This window comes from Kogia breviceps, chromosome 4 (genome assembly GCF_026419965.1).
Source record: "Kogia breviceps isolate mKogBre1 chromosome 4, mKogBre1 haplotype 1, whole genome shotgun sequence".
Taxonomy (NCBI): domain Eukaryota; kingdom Metazoa; phylum Chordata; class Mammalia; order Artiodactyla; family Physeteridae; genus Kogia; species Kogia breviceps.
The window spans coordinates 139094267-139112913 of NC_081313.1; the positions used below are offsets into that span (position 1 = coordinate 139094267).

Here is an 18647-nt window from a genome sequence, read left to right on the forward strand (position 1 = left end):
ATGATTTCAAATGATGCACATGTGACAGCAAATCTCAGTGGCACAATGGAACACAGACCTTAAAGAAAGTGGTTAACTTAATACCCATTCTGGAGTTCCTTGTGAATAAAGGGTAGACAGATTCAGTAGAATTTTGTTTTTAAGGAAAGGTTTCATTATCTGGTCTTCATATTTCAGCACTGAGTAATTCATTTCCATGGAATAATACATAAAGACCAACAAAGTGTGAGGAAAGCAAATGTCCTCGAGAAGGGTCAAAATAAACGAAAAGAAAGGAAGGAAAGGAAAGGCTCAACATCTATAACCCACTTCACAAGACCACCACTTGGTTCCACTTTCCCTTGAAGCCCTCAGCTCAGCTGAGAATCACAGCAAGAAGTCTTCATCCTCAGAGATTAGCAACAAATTTAAAAGAAAAAGAATGACACAGGTAAGAGTTATATACATTTTACTAGTTTGTTTCTGACTTGTCCTGGATTTTAGAAGGTGTCAAATGAGCCATGGATGCTGGTGGCAGGAGGCAACTGGAGAAGAGAGGCTTAGGGATGAGGAATAGGGAAGACGTGTTTACAAATTCAGAGCAAACTCCGTTCTTCTGGATCTAAAATAAAGACATCTTTTGTCTTCAGTAAAACAAAAGTCTTCCTGTCAACGCAGATGGTAGGTACAGTTTGCTCAAAAGAAGCCTTTTCTCTTGGGGAGGAAGATAAGTACACACAGTCAGCCCATGAAGCACCACTGTGGGACAGGCCCACCCTGCAGAGCCTCGCTGCCATCACTGCTGCATGTTGTTGATGATCGCCAGGATGCTCATCTTCTCCTGGGCAGAGTCCACATCCTCATTCTGCTTCTGGGCCACTCCCGTGCCTAGGCCATAGAGCCGCCCACAGTACTTGGCATCATCAATACTGTCCTCAAAAAACAACTGCAGAATAGGACAGAGAACCCCTGGTGAGAATCATGCCGAGAGTCATGCCAAGAATCAGGCCAAGTCGCAACACTACATCGGCACCTCCCAGCTCTCTTAAAGCCTTGAAAACCTAGCCAACTAGAAACTAACTGCATAAAGAAAGGCTCCAAACCTTTCCTACACAGTCTTTTCAGGCTCCTTTCTCTCTACATAGGCTCCCCTTTCTGAACAGACTTCCACTTTCCATGAGTTTTTACTGCCAGGATCCCTGTGCTGCTGTTGCTGTTTAATACAACTGCCTCTATCTCCTCCCTTCTCTTTAACAGGCAGTGCAATGGTGAAGAGCTCGAGCTCTAGACTCAGACTGACTCACTGTGTGATCTTAGAAAAACTACTTCAACGCTCCTTAAGCCACGGTTTCCTATCCATAAAATGGGTAATATAATAATAGGTTGTTAGGAGTGAGAAAATGAACAGGAAGCACATACACAGCAAGGTATCTCACCCTTTGGGGCACTACTGAGCAGAATAACTCTCTGCTGGGGCGTGAGGAAGGTTGTCCAGTGTATTGTAGCACTGTAGGATGTTCAGCAGCATCCCTGGCTAGTAGCACACAACCCTACTCCCACAGGTTATGACAGCCGAAAATGTCTCCAGACATTGCCAAAGGTAGCTCAGAGGGCAAAATTTGGAGCATGATGCTGCCAGCTTTGTTCTTCTTCCTCCAGATTGCTTTGGCTATTTGGAGTCTTTTGTGGTTCCATACAAATTTTAGGATTATTTGTTCTATTTCTGTGAAAAATGCCACTGGAATTTTGATCAGGATTACATTCAATCTGTAGACTACTTTTGGGTAGTATGGACATTTTAACAATATTAATTCTTGCAATCCATGAGCCCGGAATATCTTTCCATTTATTTGTGTCTTCTTCAATTTCTTTCATCAATGTCTTAAGAGTTTTCAGTATACAGGTCTTTCACCTCCTTGGTAAAATTTATTCCAAGGTTATTTTATTCTTTTTGATGCAATTGTAAATGGCATTGTTTTCGTAATTTCTCTTTCTCATAGTTCACTATTAGTGTATAGAAACAACATATTTTTTATATTAATTTTTTATCCTGCAATTTTACTGGATTCCTTTATTAGCTCTAACAGTTTTTTGGTGGAGTCTTTAGAGTTTTCTATATATGTCATCTGCAAATAGTGACAGTTTTCCTCCTTTCTGATTTGGATGCCTTGTATTTCTTTTTCTTGCCTAACTGCTCCAGCTAGGACTTCCAATAACATGTTGAGTAAAAGTGGAGAGAGTGGGCATCCTTGTCTTGTTCCTGAACTTAGAGGAAAAGCTTTTAGCTTTTCACCACTGAATATGATGTTAGCTGTAGGACATTTGATAATTAATAGAACTTAGCATAAAATAAGCGGGTGGTTTCACAAATGTGTTCATATTATAGAAATCAGAAGAAAAGCAAATAATTGCAAGGATGAGAGGTGCCAGGAATACCAAGTACACTTCAGATGACCTCCATTTCAGAATGCTTCTTTGCCTCCCAAATCACATCTATTATACTGAACATATGCATAACAAACCAAAAAACAAAAAAAACCCGCTGCTTTCAAGGTGATCACCAACTTCCAAGAAAAACTATAAATTTTCAACAAACCTCAGCCCAAAAAACCTTTGCCTTACCTCTTTCATCCTGAAGAATGCCATTCCCGTTAGCAGTGAGTCTGAGCCTGCCTGGTGCTGCCTTCCAATTCTCTGCAAATCCAACTGATCAGCAACTTCCTGAAGACCTCCCTGGAGATGTAAGGAAAACAAATATAATATTACAGACCCGGCTTCTCTACTGTAGTCAACTATGTCTATTCTTGAGTTTACTTCTTGTGGTGACAAGGAAGTAGGAACAGGCCATTTACTTAACAGGTCTTCCCCAGCAGTATCCCCTTTTTAGCCCTCCAAATGATACACTGTGTTATATTCCACTTTTCACTCCATTCGTTCTTTTCTGTATCGTTAATTTTGTCAGACCTCCGCCCCTGAAAGTCCTCACTGCTGTAAAACAAGGTTGGGGAAATAGTAAATACCAATCCAATTCTAGATGGCAAACCTCTTCTATCAACAATTTATTAAAGGGAGTTCTTCGACTGTCTAAGGCTAAGAACCCCTCTGAGAGTGTGGCACACGGTAGACCCCATTCCTAACAAATCATACATATACCTCATGTCTCCAACTGTTTCTCGAGGTTCATGGGCCCTCAGAGGAGAACAGAAGGCCTCCTTCGTGCACAGGTTAAAGGCAGTTGCCACACAGACCCGTGTGCCCATCAGCTCTGCATATGCCCTGTCTAGCACATGCTGGCACCTAGCAGGTACTCAAGGACACATGCTGAACAAACCGCAATAAAGCAAAATGACATGGCTGCATTTTTGTCTTGTTGTCGTTACTATTAAGGAAAATATTGTGTACCTTAAGATTTTTGCAACTTTTCATCAGGTATTTCACATCATAAATGGATGGGAAGAAAAGGTTCAGAATGTGAAAGAATTCATGTTCCTCTTCTGGCAAACGAGAATCCGTAAGTAACTTTACCATGTAGCCAAAATCATAGCCACTACGAGGAGAGAATGAGGCAGTAAGGTGAAAGAGCCGGAGTTAACAGGCCCCAGCATTCAACTGCTTTATTTCTCAGAGCTTATGATGCTACCTCATGTTAGGAACTTTCAGTTTTCCAAAGCAGTTTAGCCTGTACTCTGAACCTTCCATTAAATAACCACATAACAGATTAATATGGGAGATATATAAGAGAACCCAAGGGTTTATAAATGTGGGTTTATTCATCAAGAATTCAAATGTACTGAAAGGGATGGAGTCCCCTGGTGGGCTAGTGGTTAGGATTTAACACTTTCACTGCTGTGGCCCAGGATGAATCCCTGGTTGGGGACTGAGATCCCACAAGTCAGGCGGGGTGACCAAAAGAAAAAGAAAAGGTACTGAAAGGTAAAATAACTTCTCCTAAGGGGAATTTGGCTTTTGAGTACCCAGGAAACTCCAGGCCAGCCATTTAAATGACAAGAAAAAGATGACCAAGTTCTTCCATCCTTCCCACCCTCCATCTTTCCACTTGACATATGCCCACTGCAGCCACGATACAGCCTAGTACTGTGTGAAATAAACCAGTATGCGCTCCAAAGTGTTTTCTTAAAAACTGAAATGTGAGCAACTGTTACCATTTCAACTTTATAACTGCTAGTGAGCAACAAAAGAGTTCCAAGAGGACTGCAAAGATAACATAAGAATTCAATTCCTTGCTTCCAAAGGAAGAGAAAAACACTCTTGAGACTGACCTGTGAAATGAAAGCCATTTGACATTGTCACAGAGAACCACCCCTGATGTCATAAGCAGCTCTGCAAAGTGCAATGTGTCAATCCCTTCCTCTTCATGCTTCTGAAACTGCAGTCCTGAGTTAGCAAGGAGATCTATGGAATCCTGGGAGTACATGTCCTCTCTAAAAAGAGAAGGTGTTTACTTCTTAGCTGGTGGTTAAGGTAACAGAAGTAGTGGGCAACAATATTACCATCACCTTATAAATTACAGAATAAGTATTCTTTTTTTTTTTTTTTTACATTTTATTTATTTATTTTTGGCCGTGTTGGGTCTACATTGCTGCATGTGGGCTTTCTCTAGTTGTGGCGAGCGGGGGACACTCTTCGTTGTGGTGCGTGGGCTTCTTATTGCAGTGGCTTCTCGTTGTGGAACACAACGTTCTAGGCTCAGGGGCTTCAGCAGTTGCAGCACACAGGCTTCAGTAGTTGTGGCACGCGAGCTCTGAAGTTGTGGCTCACAGGCTCTAGAGCGCAGGCTCAGTAGTTGTGGCGCACGGGCTTAGTTGCTCCGCAGCATGTGGGATCTTCCTGGACCAGGGCTCAAACCCATGTCCCCTGCGTTAGCAGGTGGATTCTTAACCTCTGCACCACCAGGGAAGTCCCTAGAGTAAGTATTCTTGAAATACTTTCATAATTTAAGAATAAATCAATTCATTCCTTCCAGTATTCTAGCAAACACACAAAGTAATCTTACCTGTGACAGAAAGAAAAATGGGATTGTTCCCCCACAAAATAAGTGTCTTAATTATGAAAGATTCACATTTTCTCATTATTTAATGAAAAGCAGGACTTCCCTGGTGGTGCAGTGGTTAAGAATGTGATCTTTTGTGTCTGGCTTCTTTCCCTTAGCATAATGTTTTCAAAACTCATCCATGTACAGCATATGTCAGTACTTTATCTCTCTGTACTGTGCAGTAACATTCCATGGCATGGGTATACCACATATAGCCATTTCTCAGATCATAGACATTTGGACTGTTTCCAATTTGGGGACTTTATGAATAATGCTGCTATGAACACTCATATACAAGTTTTTACATGGATGTATGTCTTCATTTCTCTTGGGTGGAACTGCTGGGTCATACGGTAACTCTATTTTTAACCTTTTGAGAAACTGCCTGTTTTCCAAAGAGGCTGCATCATTTTATATTCCCAACAGCGATATATGAGAGTTCTTTTTTTTTTTTTTTTTTTTTGGTGGTATGCGGGCCTCTCACTGTTGTGGCCTCTCCCATTGCGGAGCGCAGGCTCAGCGGCCATGGCTCACGGGCCCAGCCACTCCGCGGCATGTGGGATCTTCCCGGACCGGAGCACGAACCCATGTCCCCTGCATCGGCAGGCGGATTCTCAACCACTGCGCCACCAGGGAAGCCCTATGAGAGTTCTAATTTCTCCACACCCTCACCAACATTTGTTATTATGTCTTTTCGATCACAGCCACCTAGTGGGTATGAAGTAGCATCTCATGGTTTTGGTTTGCATTTCCCTAATGACTAATGGTGGTGACCATCTTTTCATAAGCTTATTAGCTATTTCTAAATCTTCTTTGGAGAAATGTCTATTAAGATCTTGTGCCCATTTTTTAAATTTATTTATTTATTTATTTATTTATTTATTTATGGCTGTGTTTGGTCTTCGTTGCTGTGCATGGGCTTTTCTCTGGTTGCGGCAAGCAGGGGCTACTCTTCGTAGCAGTGTGCGGGCTTCTCACTACAGTGGCTTCTCCTTGCGGAGCACAGGCTCTAGGCAGACGAGCTTCAGTAGTTGTGGCTCGTGGGCTCAGTAGCTATGGCTCACAGGCTCTAGAGCACAGGCTCAGTAGTTGTGGTGCACGGGCTTAGTTGTTCTGTGGCATGGGAAATCTTCCCGGACCAGGGCTCAAGCCAGTGTCCCCTGCACTGGCAGGCGGATTCTTAACCACTGCACCACCAGGGATGTCCTTGTGCCCATTTTTAATTAGCCTGTCTTTTTATTGTTGACTTGTAAGAGTTCTCTAAGAGGGACTTTACTTTTTGAGACTTTTTGAGATTCCTTACTCCATCTTCTGCTTGACTACTCTCTCCAACCCCTACTTGGGTTTGGTGGAAACAAAACTTAAAATTAATAAGATCAGTTAGAAATCAGTCTGTACAAATGTAGCAAATCTAAGAATAACATTGAGAAGTGTCGCAGACACTTACGTAAGGTTGAATTTGAAGTTGAACTGCCAAGTGTTGATTCCAGAAGGATATTCTCCCTTCTCATTTGTGAATGTAAGGCCCAGCTGGATAATTTTTAAAAGGTCAACATTGCACCGTAAAAGCTGATACTGGTAATCTATGGAACTACGAAATTCACCAATGGGTCGCACCACAACACCTGGAAATTCTGTGTCCTAGAAAAGGAAAAAGTCTCTCATCGTAAGGTTTCACAAAACACTGAATGCTGACTTGACCATTCATAAATAAAAGTTTTACCTCAATTTATAAAAGTTATGTGAGAAGCCCCAAGCTCAGGCACAAAAATTCACCTTAAAATACTGATTTCATTGATCTATACAGAAGGAGCACTAGAAACATTAAGCTTTACACAACAACTTGGAGATCCTAAGCAGCATGTGAATAGAAGTAGTTGACTAACTCTAGGTCTATTAAGAACATTCTAGGTTCGGGAATTCCCTGGTGGTCCAGTGGTTCGATCCCTGGTCGGGGAACTAAGATCCCACAAGCCACGCAGCACGCCCCCCACCCCACCAAAAAAAAATAACATTCTAGGTTCATATACAGTTAATTAGGAACAGCCTAGGTTGAGAACAAAACACTATATAAATAAAAATGCAAATACAGGAAAGTGAAACAGCCATTCAACAAAAGTAATAAATAGCCACATTTGGCTTAAAGTAAAAAGCCTGGATCAGAGAGAGTTCTGAATACCAGGCTAAAGACATAATTCTACACCCTCCACAGCAGGAGTTGCAAACTCCAGGCAGCTAATATAACAGAGTAAAGTGTGCAGGGTATTAAAATGGTTATGAGTAACGGGGACTGGAGCAAACTAAAGGGTACATGCCTCCCCTAAAACAGGCTCTTGACATCACTATGATACGTGTCTCCCTCCAGCCACTCAGTGTCAGGCAGGAATATAGACCCTGTAATGCCAGATCTGTCCATTTCTTCCAGAGATACCAGAAATCTGGAATTTAAGTAAGGTCTCTTCATTTTTAAATGTTGGCAACTACTTTTTAAAAACTGCTTTAACACTGTCAAATTCACCATACCTATGGAACAGATGTGCCCTATGGACTGAGACAACTTCTGCTTAAAGACCTGCAAACAAAAGTAACATCATAAACACTAGATACTAGAGATTACATCCTTTTCAGACACACAGGCTACCTTGACGTTTCATAAAAGCAACATAACTTTCCATCATGTTTAATTTACCATGGCTTTCGTGTAATCATTTCTTTCAAAAATCTCACATTAAATATTCCCTAAGTCCATACCACAAGGTGAGTCAAACAGAGTAGAGCTCTTTACCATGGCAATATAACTGTAACTGAGCACGATTTCTCGGATCTTCCTCATCTCTTCTTCTAGATTGCTGGCCCAGACTTCACAGATGACCTGGCTGTTCTCCACAAGTGCCGCAGGCATCCTGAAGAAACTTGAAATCGCTTTCAGCTGACTATGTTAGAGGGCAAGTCAATGGTTGATCTGATCTACATTCAAAAACATGTTTTGAAATCACATTAATTTACATACTGGCATTAAGACATTAACAAAGACATCAAAACAGTATTTTACCATCACTTCATCAGCTTAAGCTAAAACATTAGGACTATTATATATATATACATATATATGTGTATACTTTTTTTGTGTGTGTGTGGTACGCGGGCCTCTCACTGTTGTGGCCTCTTACGTTGTGGAGCACAGGCTCAGTGGCCATGGCTCACGGGCTCAGCCGCTCCGCGGCACGTGGGATCTTCCCGGACCCGGGCACGAACCCATGTCCCCTGCATCGGCAGGCGGATTCTCAACCACTGCGCCACCAGGGTAGCTCCAGGACTATTATATTTATTACCCATTTTATATGATGAGGGAACCTGCCTTTGTCAAAACAGACACACAGGGCTTCCCTGGTGGCGCAATGGTTGAGAATCCGCCTGCCGATGCAGGAGACACGGGTTCGTGCCCAGGTCCGGGAGGATCCCACGTGCCGCGGAGCGGCTGGGCCCGTGAGCCATGGCCGCTGAGCCTGCGCGTCGGGAGCCTGTGCTCCGCAACGGGAGAGGCCACAGCGGTGAAAGGCCCACGTACCACAAAAAAAAAAAAAAAAAAAGACACACACACACACACACACACACACACGAGAGGCCACAGCGGTGAGAGGCCTGCGTACCACAACAAAACAAAACACACACACACACACACACACACACACTCCCTCCCTCAGTTCTTTAACCTGAAGAAAATAAAATTACTTAAGAAACATGAAGAAACTTTTGCCCGAGCTGCCCTTTAGTACAGAAATGAAACCACTGCCCTAAACCAGTTTTTGAGCCCTCTCCAGACGACCTAAAGACTAAAATAGTCCCCTGTTAACACAAATACGCCCTTACCATGACTTTCACATCACTTTGCACAGGGACCAAATCATGGAAACATATCTAAAGGAGTCACTTTAGCCAGTTTAAATGTACTGGGATCTCCGAAAGCCTTAAAGAATGTGGACCTGAACTCTCACACTGAAGTCCTAACACCGTATGATGAATATAGACATGCGACTTGCCCCTCCACTCCCCCAAAGAAGGAAATTCTTTTTCCCGACAATCCACAAGTCAAATACAACTAGAGGCAAATAGATCATGAAGTGAGAGATTTAACTTGTAAAAACCAATCCCAAGTTGAACAACCACAATGAAAATCAGAATTTATTAATGTCTGCTTTTCAACATACAATATCATAAAGAAACTAAGTATCAATTCAACAATAAAAATAGAGAAGACAGCAGGTGTAAATAATTCAACCAGAAGCAGAATGATTTATAGTGTATATTCTGGGAGGAAACTGGGGAGGCAACAGTATTCTACACGATAAAACTCAACATGGTTCAGCCTCAGAGTAATGCTGTTATTATAGCAATGATACACTTAGCTATAAAAAGACGAAAAGGAGCTACCATAAGGGGATTTACTTAAAACGCAAACCCACGCACAGATCCTCAACACAGTGTAAGAGTGGGCTCCAGCACATATATTTAAGGGACAATTCCTAGAAAGAGTAAAACGAACCTTTGCTTTCTACTTTCAAGATAGGCAAATACAACAATAAGAATCTGGATCAAAACAAAATTGGCATTGTCAAGTGTCATCATCTCTCTGAGACACTTCTGAGAAAACAATCTATTGGTTTGTCACCAACCCTTGAAGATTCCATTTATTCAAGTTATTCTACACTTTTACAGATGCTTCTCTGAAATTATAGTAGACTTACTGTAATTACTCTGAAACTTAAGTAGACTGTGGTAGCTTCCTAACAAATACGGGTGAACACTTCTTAAAGGCAGAATCCATTTCTTCTCATTTTTGTTCTATACACAATGGGCATGAATTAAAGGCATGCAGATGAAGAAATCAAGAACATCAGAAAATGGCAGAAGTTCCGACTGAGCATGGAGTAAATTCCACTATCTGACCATAATTAAGAAAATGTTGGGGGAATTCCCTGGCGGCCCAGTGGTTGGAACTCAGCGCTCTCACTGCTGGGGAGGCTCCAGGTTCAATCCCTGGTCGAGGAACTAAGATCCCACAAGCCACACAGCAAGGCCAAAAAGACAAAAAAGAAAACGTTGGGGCTCAGAACTTTAAATTCTAAACCATGCTTAAGGTTTTCCCCTGCAAAAGGGCACCAAACCATTTCTATGTCCATGAACGTTAAATCAGTACCGCTTCGCTTCCTTATTTCCCTAACTGAAACAATGCACTCCCTTTTTGGTGTCACTTTAAACACAACCATAAACTACTTTAGGGGAAGTGGGTATCACTAATTGAAACATTTCCATAAAAGCAAAAGCAACTAAAGGGACTCAAGCAAAAAACGTCTTTGGCCTCCAAGCAGCAAAGTGCAGACTTAAAAAGAGGGCAATTAGATATTTACATTAAACCCTTAGAACAAGGATCCCCAGCTAAGAAGCTCTTAAGGTTTTATCAAAAGAACTCAGGAAACAATATGAAGAGGCTCCCTCTCATCAAATAAAATATGATATGAACATCATTATGGATAATTACTACGATGCATCACGACTTTTCAGATAGAGATTTAAATCCAGGAGTTCATAATGAACTAAGAAAATAAATTTACTTGGCCACCACTGGAGAATGCTAATGAATGGATTTATTTTTTAAAATATGTATCTTGTCTTTCCTATATAAACTGTAACCCCAAGCAACCAAATAGTTGAAGGAAAGTTTCTCTTTATAAAAGTTGTATAAATAAAAATAAATAGGGAATGACAGACTATCACCGTTTTGTAACCCCTAATGAATTTAGAGATCTGGGCAATAATCATAATGGCATTTATACGGAATTTCCAGAAAAGGCAACTCTATAAAGGCAGAAGACTACACGGTGGGATGGGACTGAGAGTTATATAAATGGGAATGAGGTATCTTACTGAGGTGACAGAAATGTTCCCAAACTCCATTAAAATGATTATTGCACAACTCACTAAATTTACTAAAAATCACTGAGTTTTACAAGAAAATGGGTGAGTTTTATAGTATGTAAACTATATCTCAGTAAAGTTGTTAAAATAATCACTAGGGCTGTAATCATCACAAAAAGAGACCATCAGGTATTATGTGCCTCAAAACAACACATCACCACTATGAAATAGTCTTGACCAAAAAAAAAGTCTAACTTGAATCTGACCAAGCCTCTAGATTTAACCACCAATGTACAGAAAACACAAAGAAACACATTAAAAGACATCAGAGCAATGCAATCCGCAAAATCCAGAAACTTCTATGGGAAACTAGAGAACCCAGCTTCTTCAACAAATAAATTACAAGAAATAAAAGTAAAAGACTCTCAGGCAACCTATCAGTCAATCAAAACATACAGACCTAAATTAAACCCTGCTCTAAACAAGTGATAGAAAAAAAAACAAAAAAAACTATAACATGTTTGAAACAAGTAGAAGTCTGAACAATGCCTGATTTGGGTTTTTTGTTTCAGGGTTTTGTTTATTTTGCTTTTTCTTTCTTTCTGGTGTTATACTGTGGTTAAAAAAAGAGTTCTTTTTTTTTTTTTTTTAAAGAGTTTTTTTAAAAAAGAGTTCTTACCTTTTAGAGATAATGAAAAATAGTTATAAGTGATACAATATGAAATGTGGGGTTTACTTCAAAATAACAGTGAAGAAAACTCACAGTAACTTTGTACAGTACTATCTTTCTCTACATTTTACAGATAAGAAAACTGAAATGCAGAGACATTAATTTTAAAAGGTAGTGTCCATGGCTTCCATTTCCAAGAAAATTCTTTTTACAATATAGGGGTTGGGGATTAAGAGGTACAAACTATTATGTAAAAAATAAGCTACAAGGATATATTGTTCAACACAGGGAATATAGCCAATATTTTATAGTAACGGTAAATGGAGTATAACGTTTAAAAATTGTGAATCACTATGTTGTACATCTGTAACTTATATAACACTGTACATCAACTATAATTTAAAAATTTTTTGGATTATTTTTAAAAGCTAACCATTGTTATACATATCTGACAAACAAGGAAGTCAAAATCAGACCAGTGGCAAAACATTTAAGACGAATCTTCCACCAAACCCTTACCTAGGAAAACTTGCAAGCCCCAAATGTAGTGCCACACAAACACTGAAAAGGAATCACATTGAACACATTTGACTTAGCATAAATTACTGGATATGCTAGCCAAAAAAGAAATAATAATAATACTAGCAATTCTGCCTGCCACTTTCCACTCAGTGAGCACATGCTCCAGTATGAGCCTAAAATGGGCATCACAAACATACCATTCCCCTTGATTATTAGTCTTCCTCCTTCTAAACCTCTGAGCCAGCACTGCACAGTGCACCTCCCAGTGCAGAATGACTCTATGCCATTCACTTATGTTTATTTGTGCAACACGGCCCCTAAAGGTAAACCTAATTACTCTACCGGGGTTACAACCAAATTAATAGTAACAAGCTTCAAAACAGAAGGAAAAACGACTGTGCTGGATTTACTGAGAAACACTATGGCCACCTCCAACTCCGCACCTTCCTAAGGAAATTTTAAGGATAATATTGGTTGCATGCACTGCTTGCCTTGCAGGCTGACTTTAAAACTTGACTGCCACATGAGCTACTCTACATGAAAGCAAAATACAAGCCCTGATACCTGCTGTTTTCCAGTACTAGACTGTATAAGAAGGTCACCCAGGAGTTACTGAGGTCTCTGCCCTGCGCCCATCTGTAGAACAAACTGTGCAGTTCGCCCCCAAATGATCTAGAGTGTAAACTTCTCCAAAGCAAAGCTCCTTACTAACCCAGGAAGGCTCTGAAGAGCAAGTAAATGATAAAGGCAACCGAAAGCTTTCTCTGCAGGCGATCCAGAGTGCCAGACCTTGCTGGAGAAAAGCATGTTTTGGTTTTTCTGATTGTGTTTTGTTTAAGGCTAAGAGTGCAAAGAAACAATAAACATCACTTCCCCATTCTAGACGACCGGACAAAGGCTTTGCCGCGCATGGGTAAGATGGAAAAGGAAGTAGCAGCACTTCAGAAGAAATGGCAGCCGCTTGGAAGAGGGTTCTTTCTACCCACTGCCGCGGGGGCCACAGTCCTCAGTCCCCGCCAAACACAGTATCCCAAGACACCACCCTCGACCGAACCGCAGTTCAACCAGTTCTTCAAACCACCCATGTGGCCCAGGTCTGTGAGCTGGCTCCTCCAGAGCCAAGAGCTCGGGTTCATAAAGCCACCGAATAGCAAGAAAAAGTTGCGGGGACGCAAGAACCAAGAAGGGGTAAGCCCGCAAGGTTCCCAAGTCAGGTCCTCTTACTCATACCGTCTCTCGTCATCCTTCTCTTCCTGTTCAGGATCACTCTCCCTCTTCAAACCACCCTCATCCCTCTCCCCCTCCTAACTCCCTTTCTTCTCTTTTATTTTTGTAAGACGAAGATTTTTAAATTGCATGCCTTAGGGCCAGAGAGACCTAAGTTCGAAGCCAGGACATGGACGAGCTGTGTGGCTTTGCATAAGTTACTTCAGCTCTCTCGTGCCTCAGTTTTCCCTTCTTGTAAAATGGGTCGTCTAATGGTGGTGCACACCTCGGAGGACTGCTGTAGGGGGTAACAGAATGAAGCATATAAGGTGCCGACACATATCACTAGAATATTAACATCGTGTGGTAGTGGTGGTTATTATGACTACTATTCGATGGACCTCTTTCTCTTTTCACACACCCTGTCCCTCTCGCACGCTCCCACTCCCCTTCCTCCCGCAGGCCCCCGATGGCCCCCCACACTCTCATCTCACGCTCCTTTCTGATAAGCGGGAGCCCGCTTACCCTGACCGGCAGGGCCCGCGAAGCGCGGGCAGACGAGCTGGCGGACAGACTACCCGGGAGCGGCGTGACCCGGTGTTCTCCGCCCGCTGCCCCGGATCGGCTCCTAGAACCGAGCGGCCCAGTGAGATGAGCGCCCTCATGCCCAGAGCGACCTTACGCACAGCCCTCCAAACAACCTGACCGCACCGCTCTACCCACTCGATCCTCCCGACTCGCCTGCACCCTTCGCGTCACTCCAGGCGGGCGCGCGCCTGACGCTGCCTGCCCCTCCCCTTCTGCGCGCCTCGGCGACTCGGTGCGTGTTCGCCCAACCTGTGAGCTCGCGGGAGCCGCGCGCAGGCACAAAACCAAGAGGGCGCCGCGAAAACGGCGGGGCGGGGCGACCTCAGACGACGCAAGTGAAATACGGCCCCCTACGGCCTTCGCTGGGTTAGTTTCGCTGGTTCAATTCACCAGGATCACTGCTCCTCCATTTAGGTTCTACTATTGTGCGCTCAGAGGGGGCGTGGTATAGAACGAGCTCCCCCGTGGTGGGCGTGGCCTAGCTAGACCAAAGGCCGAGTAAAGGGCGTGGCCCGTCAGACCAAATCCTCCAAATTACAACCTTCCCGTCTACCTTCTTTGAAGGGCCATTAAAATCGGCGGGAGCTGAGCTGGGAGGAGGTTCGCTGGGGGAGATCCTGACCGCTTCTTTCTGTACTAATGCGGCCCCCTGGACCCTTCACTTACAAAACCTCTACCATACGGCTTCCTTTCTGGCAAACAGTGGGTTGGGGGTGGGGCAGCACCCCGACACCAATTCTGGGTAACGTCAGCCAAGGCCCGCCTCCCCCCTCCGAGCCTCGGGGAGCTGAGCGAGCAGCGTTACCATAGCAACCAGCCCGCTAGGGTCCGCTCGAGTTACAAAGAAGATGCAGCCTAGGTTGGGGAGACGCAGGGCGAGCGTTGGCGCCCTGCCTCTTCCCGAGAAGGTCCGAGACCTGGCGGACGCTAAGCGAGCTCGCCAGATCTTCGTTGCGAGACCAGTGGGGTACAGGCCTAGCTTAGGAGGTTCCTTCAAAGCTCCCACCGGCCCTACTATTCTCTGTGAATACTGTTTGGAAAGAGAGCTCTTTGCCAACGCCTGTCCTTAGCAGCGTTTGTTCTCCAGTGGTGGGAGAGAAGACAAAGCACTGACTTCCCGCACACAGCTATCAGTTCCGGGCCGCCCTCCTAGTCAGTCGCAAGACCTCCACCCTGTCCCTACGAGAAGGTGCGGACTCCCCAGAGAATGGCTGTGGTCATACTTCTGATGCCTTCCCTCGAAGGGGGCTGTTAAGTGGATAGCAAATTCACCCCCAAGTCCCTGCACCTTCCTACCTTTAACCATTTCCCCCTAAAGAGGCTCTCCAAAATCCTACCTCCAGTTCCGAGACTGGAGGCAGGGCAAGTCTTCAGCGGCAAATTCCAACCTGGATTCCCAAAAGCTAGTCTCCAGGGACGTGAACCGACCCCCCCCACCCCCACCCCGCATCAAATGCATTTTCTGAACACTCCTCCCCTTCTCCCCTTCACATGAGTGTCTGTCTCTTTATCTGTAACATACGGCTATGAATAACTATCTCAGCAGATGTTTGCGTTAATAAATGGAAAAACCACCCCACACTGTAGAAGATATATAAGTGTATTCAATAAATAATTGTTTCTGGCCTGTCTCAGTTTGTTATCGCCAAGATATTCAGTGTTTGTTAGCTCTGCTGCAGACTTAGCACTCTTGTCATTCTGTTCAGCAATACTGTGATGGAGAAAGCAGGTAAGCCGCTCCCTTCCCCCTGTCCTGTGAGTTTCTAATATCCTATAATCCACTCTGTAATTAGATTCAGGAGAGCGTAGGCCTATCAGCAGCTAGTCACAGGAAGAGCAGCCTGTTTTTTCCTGCAGCACTGGGCCTGTTGTGCACTGAAACAATCAAGCAGAAAACAATGCCCCCTCACCCAGAACTGATTGTTCATTTCTCAGGTTACTGAAAACAAGGGTAACACAAATACAATGATGGCTTGTGTTTCCAGAGACCTTGGAGTGTTTGTTGCAAACAATGGATTTTATGCTGTTCTTATTGCTTTACAACAAAGTGAATCAGATAAAATCTAAAATAAATATTTGGGTTTGAAATAGTTTGAACATGGAGAAAAAGGTAAATGCCTCCAGGCATATAGTACTGCTATATGAGCCCCAATATCAAAAAAACCTTTATAGAGTGCTGACACACCTAGATGCCTGTCAGCTGATTAATTCCATTCCATTACAGTACCCACTGCCCCAAGCTTAGACAAGGTCTGTCACTTTGTATAATGTTGTTTTTTTATCAGATAACATATATATATCTTTACATTCAACTGAAGATGCATCCAGCTGTCTGGTTTCCTTGGTATAGTTGGATAAATTTCCTGCTTTTGAAGTGTGTTGTCCCTGCTTTTCCTACATAATAGAAAAACCTTCTGACTCTTGACAATTATCAGCAGAGCTTCAAACTTCCCCTAAGTGTAAAGCAAAGATCATGTTTCATGACTAAGCATTTGAGTATTATTTTGATCTTTTTATTACAACCTGAAAAACCTTCTGATCTCTGATTAGATCAGAGATCAGAGTTCATTTTTTAAAATCCAGAAATAGCTATCATTTTATTTGTATCTCATTTGATTTTCCTTCTCCCTTGGAGTCTACTAAACTAACAACATTTCAAAATCTACCAATAGTAATCATAAGACTTATTTCCACAGCTGAGAGGGTCCATCAAGGTGTCCTAACTAATACATTCCCCTAATTTCACATTAATTAAATAATTTTAGGTTACCCAGCTCCCAAAGATAGGACCAGGATTTGAGTCTTCTGATTTCCAGTCCAGTATGGGATTGGGTGTTCATCCAACCAGTTTTGTTTATGGTCCATTTGCTATGGGCAGGGCTGCATATTGGCACTGAAGGATGCACTGGTGAATGAAACTGATATGGTTCCTGGCCTGGTGGAGCTTAACATTTGGTGGCAGGGACTGACAATAAAACAAGTAAGCAAGCATTCAAGTAAGAAATAAAAGGATAATAAAAATTTTGATAGCCATCATGAAGGAAACTAATGAGGTAAAAGTCATGGAGAATAATTGGATTGGGGGAAGATATAGGCAATTACTTAAAGAAGACCTCTCTGAGAAGGTGGCATTTGGGCAGAGATGAGTAGGACAAGAAGCATGAAATGAGAGAGAGGGAGAGAGACATGAGCAGTAAAAGGATTAGAAATGAGTTTTCTGTGTTGGAGGTAGTGAAAGGCCAGGGCAGCCAAGAGGTGGAGCAAAGGCAGAGTGGCTCCACAGGAAATCAGAGGCCCAGTGAGCCTAAAGCCTGGGAGGTTTTAAACTGCACTCTGTTCAAAGTGCATGTATATGTATAGCTGATTCACGTTGTTATAAAGCAGAAACTAACACACCATAGTAAAGCAATTATATTCCAATAGAGATGTTAAAAGAAAAAAAAAAGTGCATCAGGAAACCCAGAAGGATTTTACTTACAGGAATGACCTGATCCAATCTGTTTGTTTTTTGTTTTGTTTTTTGGGGTTTTTTTGGCCACACAGCATGTGGGATCTTAATTCCCCAACCAGGGATTGAACCCATCCGTGGCCCCTGCATTGGAAGCACTGAGTCTTAACCACTGGACTGCCAGGGAAGTCCCCCGATCTATGTTTTTAAAGATTACCTTAAAAAAATAAATAAATAGGGACTTCCCTGGTGGCGCAGTGGTTGAGAATCTGCCTGCCAATGCAGGGGACACAGGCTCGATCCCTGGTCCAGAAAGATCCCACATGCTGTGGAGCAACTAAGCCTGTGCACCACTACTACTGAGCCCATGTGCCACAACTAGTGAAGCCCGCACGCCTAGAGCCCAGGCTCTGCAACAAAAGAAGCCACCGCAACAAGGAGCCCACGCACCACAGCAAAGAGTAGCCCCCACTCACCGCAACTAGAGAAAGCCTGCGTGCAGCAACGAAGACCCAACACAGCCAAAAATAAAATAAATAAATTTATATATATTAAAAAAAGAACCAGAGGCAGAGTAGTGGTCAAGACAAGGAAGGAAATTCTGGGTGGGAGGATTAGTATAAGCAATTACTTGGAGGTAGGCATGACAGAAAAAGAGAAAAAATTTTTCTGTACATAGCGATCAATAAATATTTGCACATGACAGTGATGCTTAGAGCATAGGAAAATAGGAAGTAGTGAGGAATAATGTTATATGAGAGGAGCTAGATTAAGGCGGGCCTTGGAAGTGAGGTAGCAAAGGTTTGATCAGTGCACAAGGCAGACTTGGATGGCCAGGAATATATACATTATACAAATATCTGGAATATTGAAAAAATATTGGTACCTCTAAAAGGAGGGATGATGAAAAACAGGAACAAGTTGTACAAAATAAAATTTGTAACATTGAATGTTTACTGAGCTTTGTGCTGTGCAAGGACTTAGTCAGGGAAAGATGACTAAGATATGGTCCTTTATTGGCCAAATAAAGTATGACACATCTAGACAACGGGACAGCACTCAGCCTTAAAAAGAACATTGTAGCTCTTAAAGGTACTATATGAAACAATCTCCATATGTGCGTGCTAAGTGAAAAAAGCAAGGAGCATAACAAGCGTATATGGTAAGCTGTTTCTAAAGATGGGGAGATATATATGTTTGTTTACAGAGACAAACTCTGGATGGATATACAAAACACTCGTGCCAGGGGTTGCCTCTTGGGAGAA

General features: G+C 42.8%; 1 protein-coding gene across 7 annotated transcripts in view; it reads right to left on the minus strand.

Annotated features, from left to right (window-relative positions):
• Positions 1–431: 431 nt before the first annotated feature.
• The window catches only part of CNOT8 (CCR4-NOT transcription complex subunit 8), a 35650-nt gene continuing 17434 nt past the window's right edge, over positions 432–18647 (minus strand). For 3 of the 7 annotated variants that reach the window (XM_067032016.1, XM_067032015.1, XM_067032017.1), the window contains 6 exons: positions 7818–7999; positions 6480–6673; positions 4260–4421; positions 3382–3526; positions 2602–2712; positions 432–925 (listed from right to left, as the gene is read on the minus strand). In XM_067032016.1, the coding sequence (XP_066888117.1) occupies positions 776–925; positions 2602–2712; positions 3382–3526; positions 4260–4421; positions 6480–6673; positions 7818–7934 (879 nt within the window). In that variant the 5' untranslated portion in view covers positions 7935–7999 and the 3' untranslated portion in view covers positions 432–775. Of the gene's footprint in view, positions 926–2601; positions 2713–3381; positions 3527–4259; positions 4422–6479; positions 6674–7555; positions 7606–7817; positions 8000–13871; positions 14056–14087; positions 14363–18647 lie in introns of those variants that run through there. The other 4 variants (XM_067032019.1, XM_067032018.1, XM_059062958.2 and 1 more) reach the window with 4 other exon arrangements.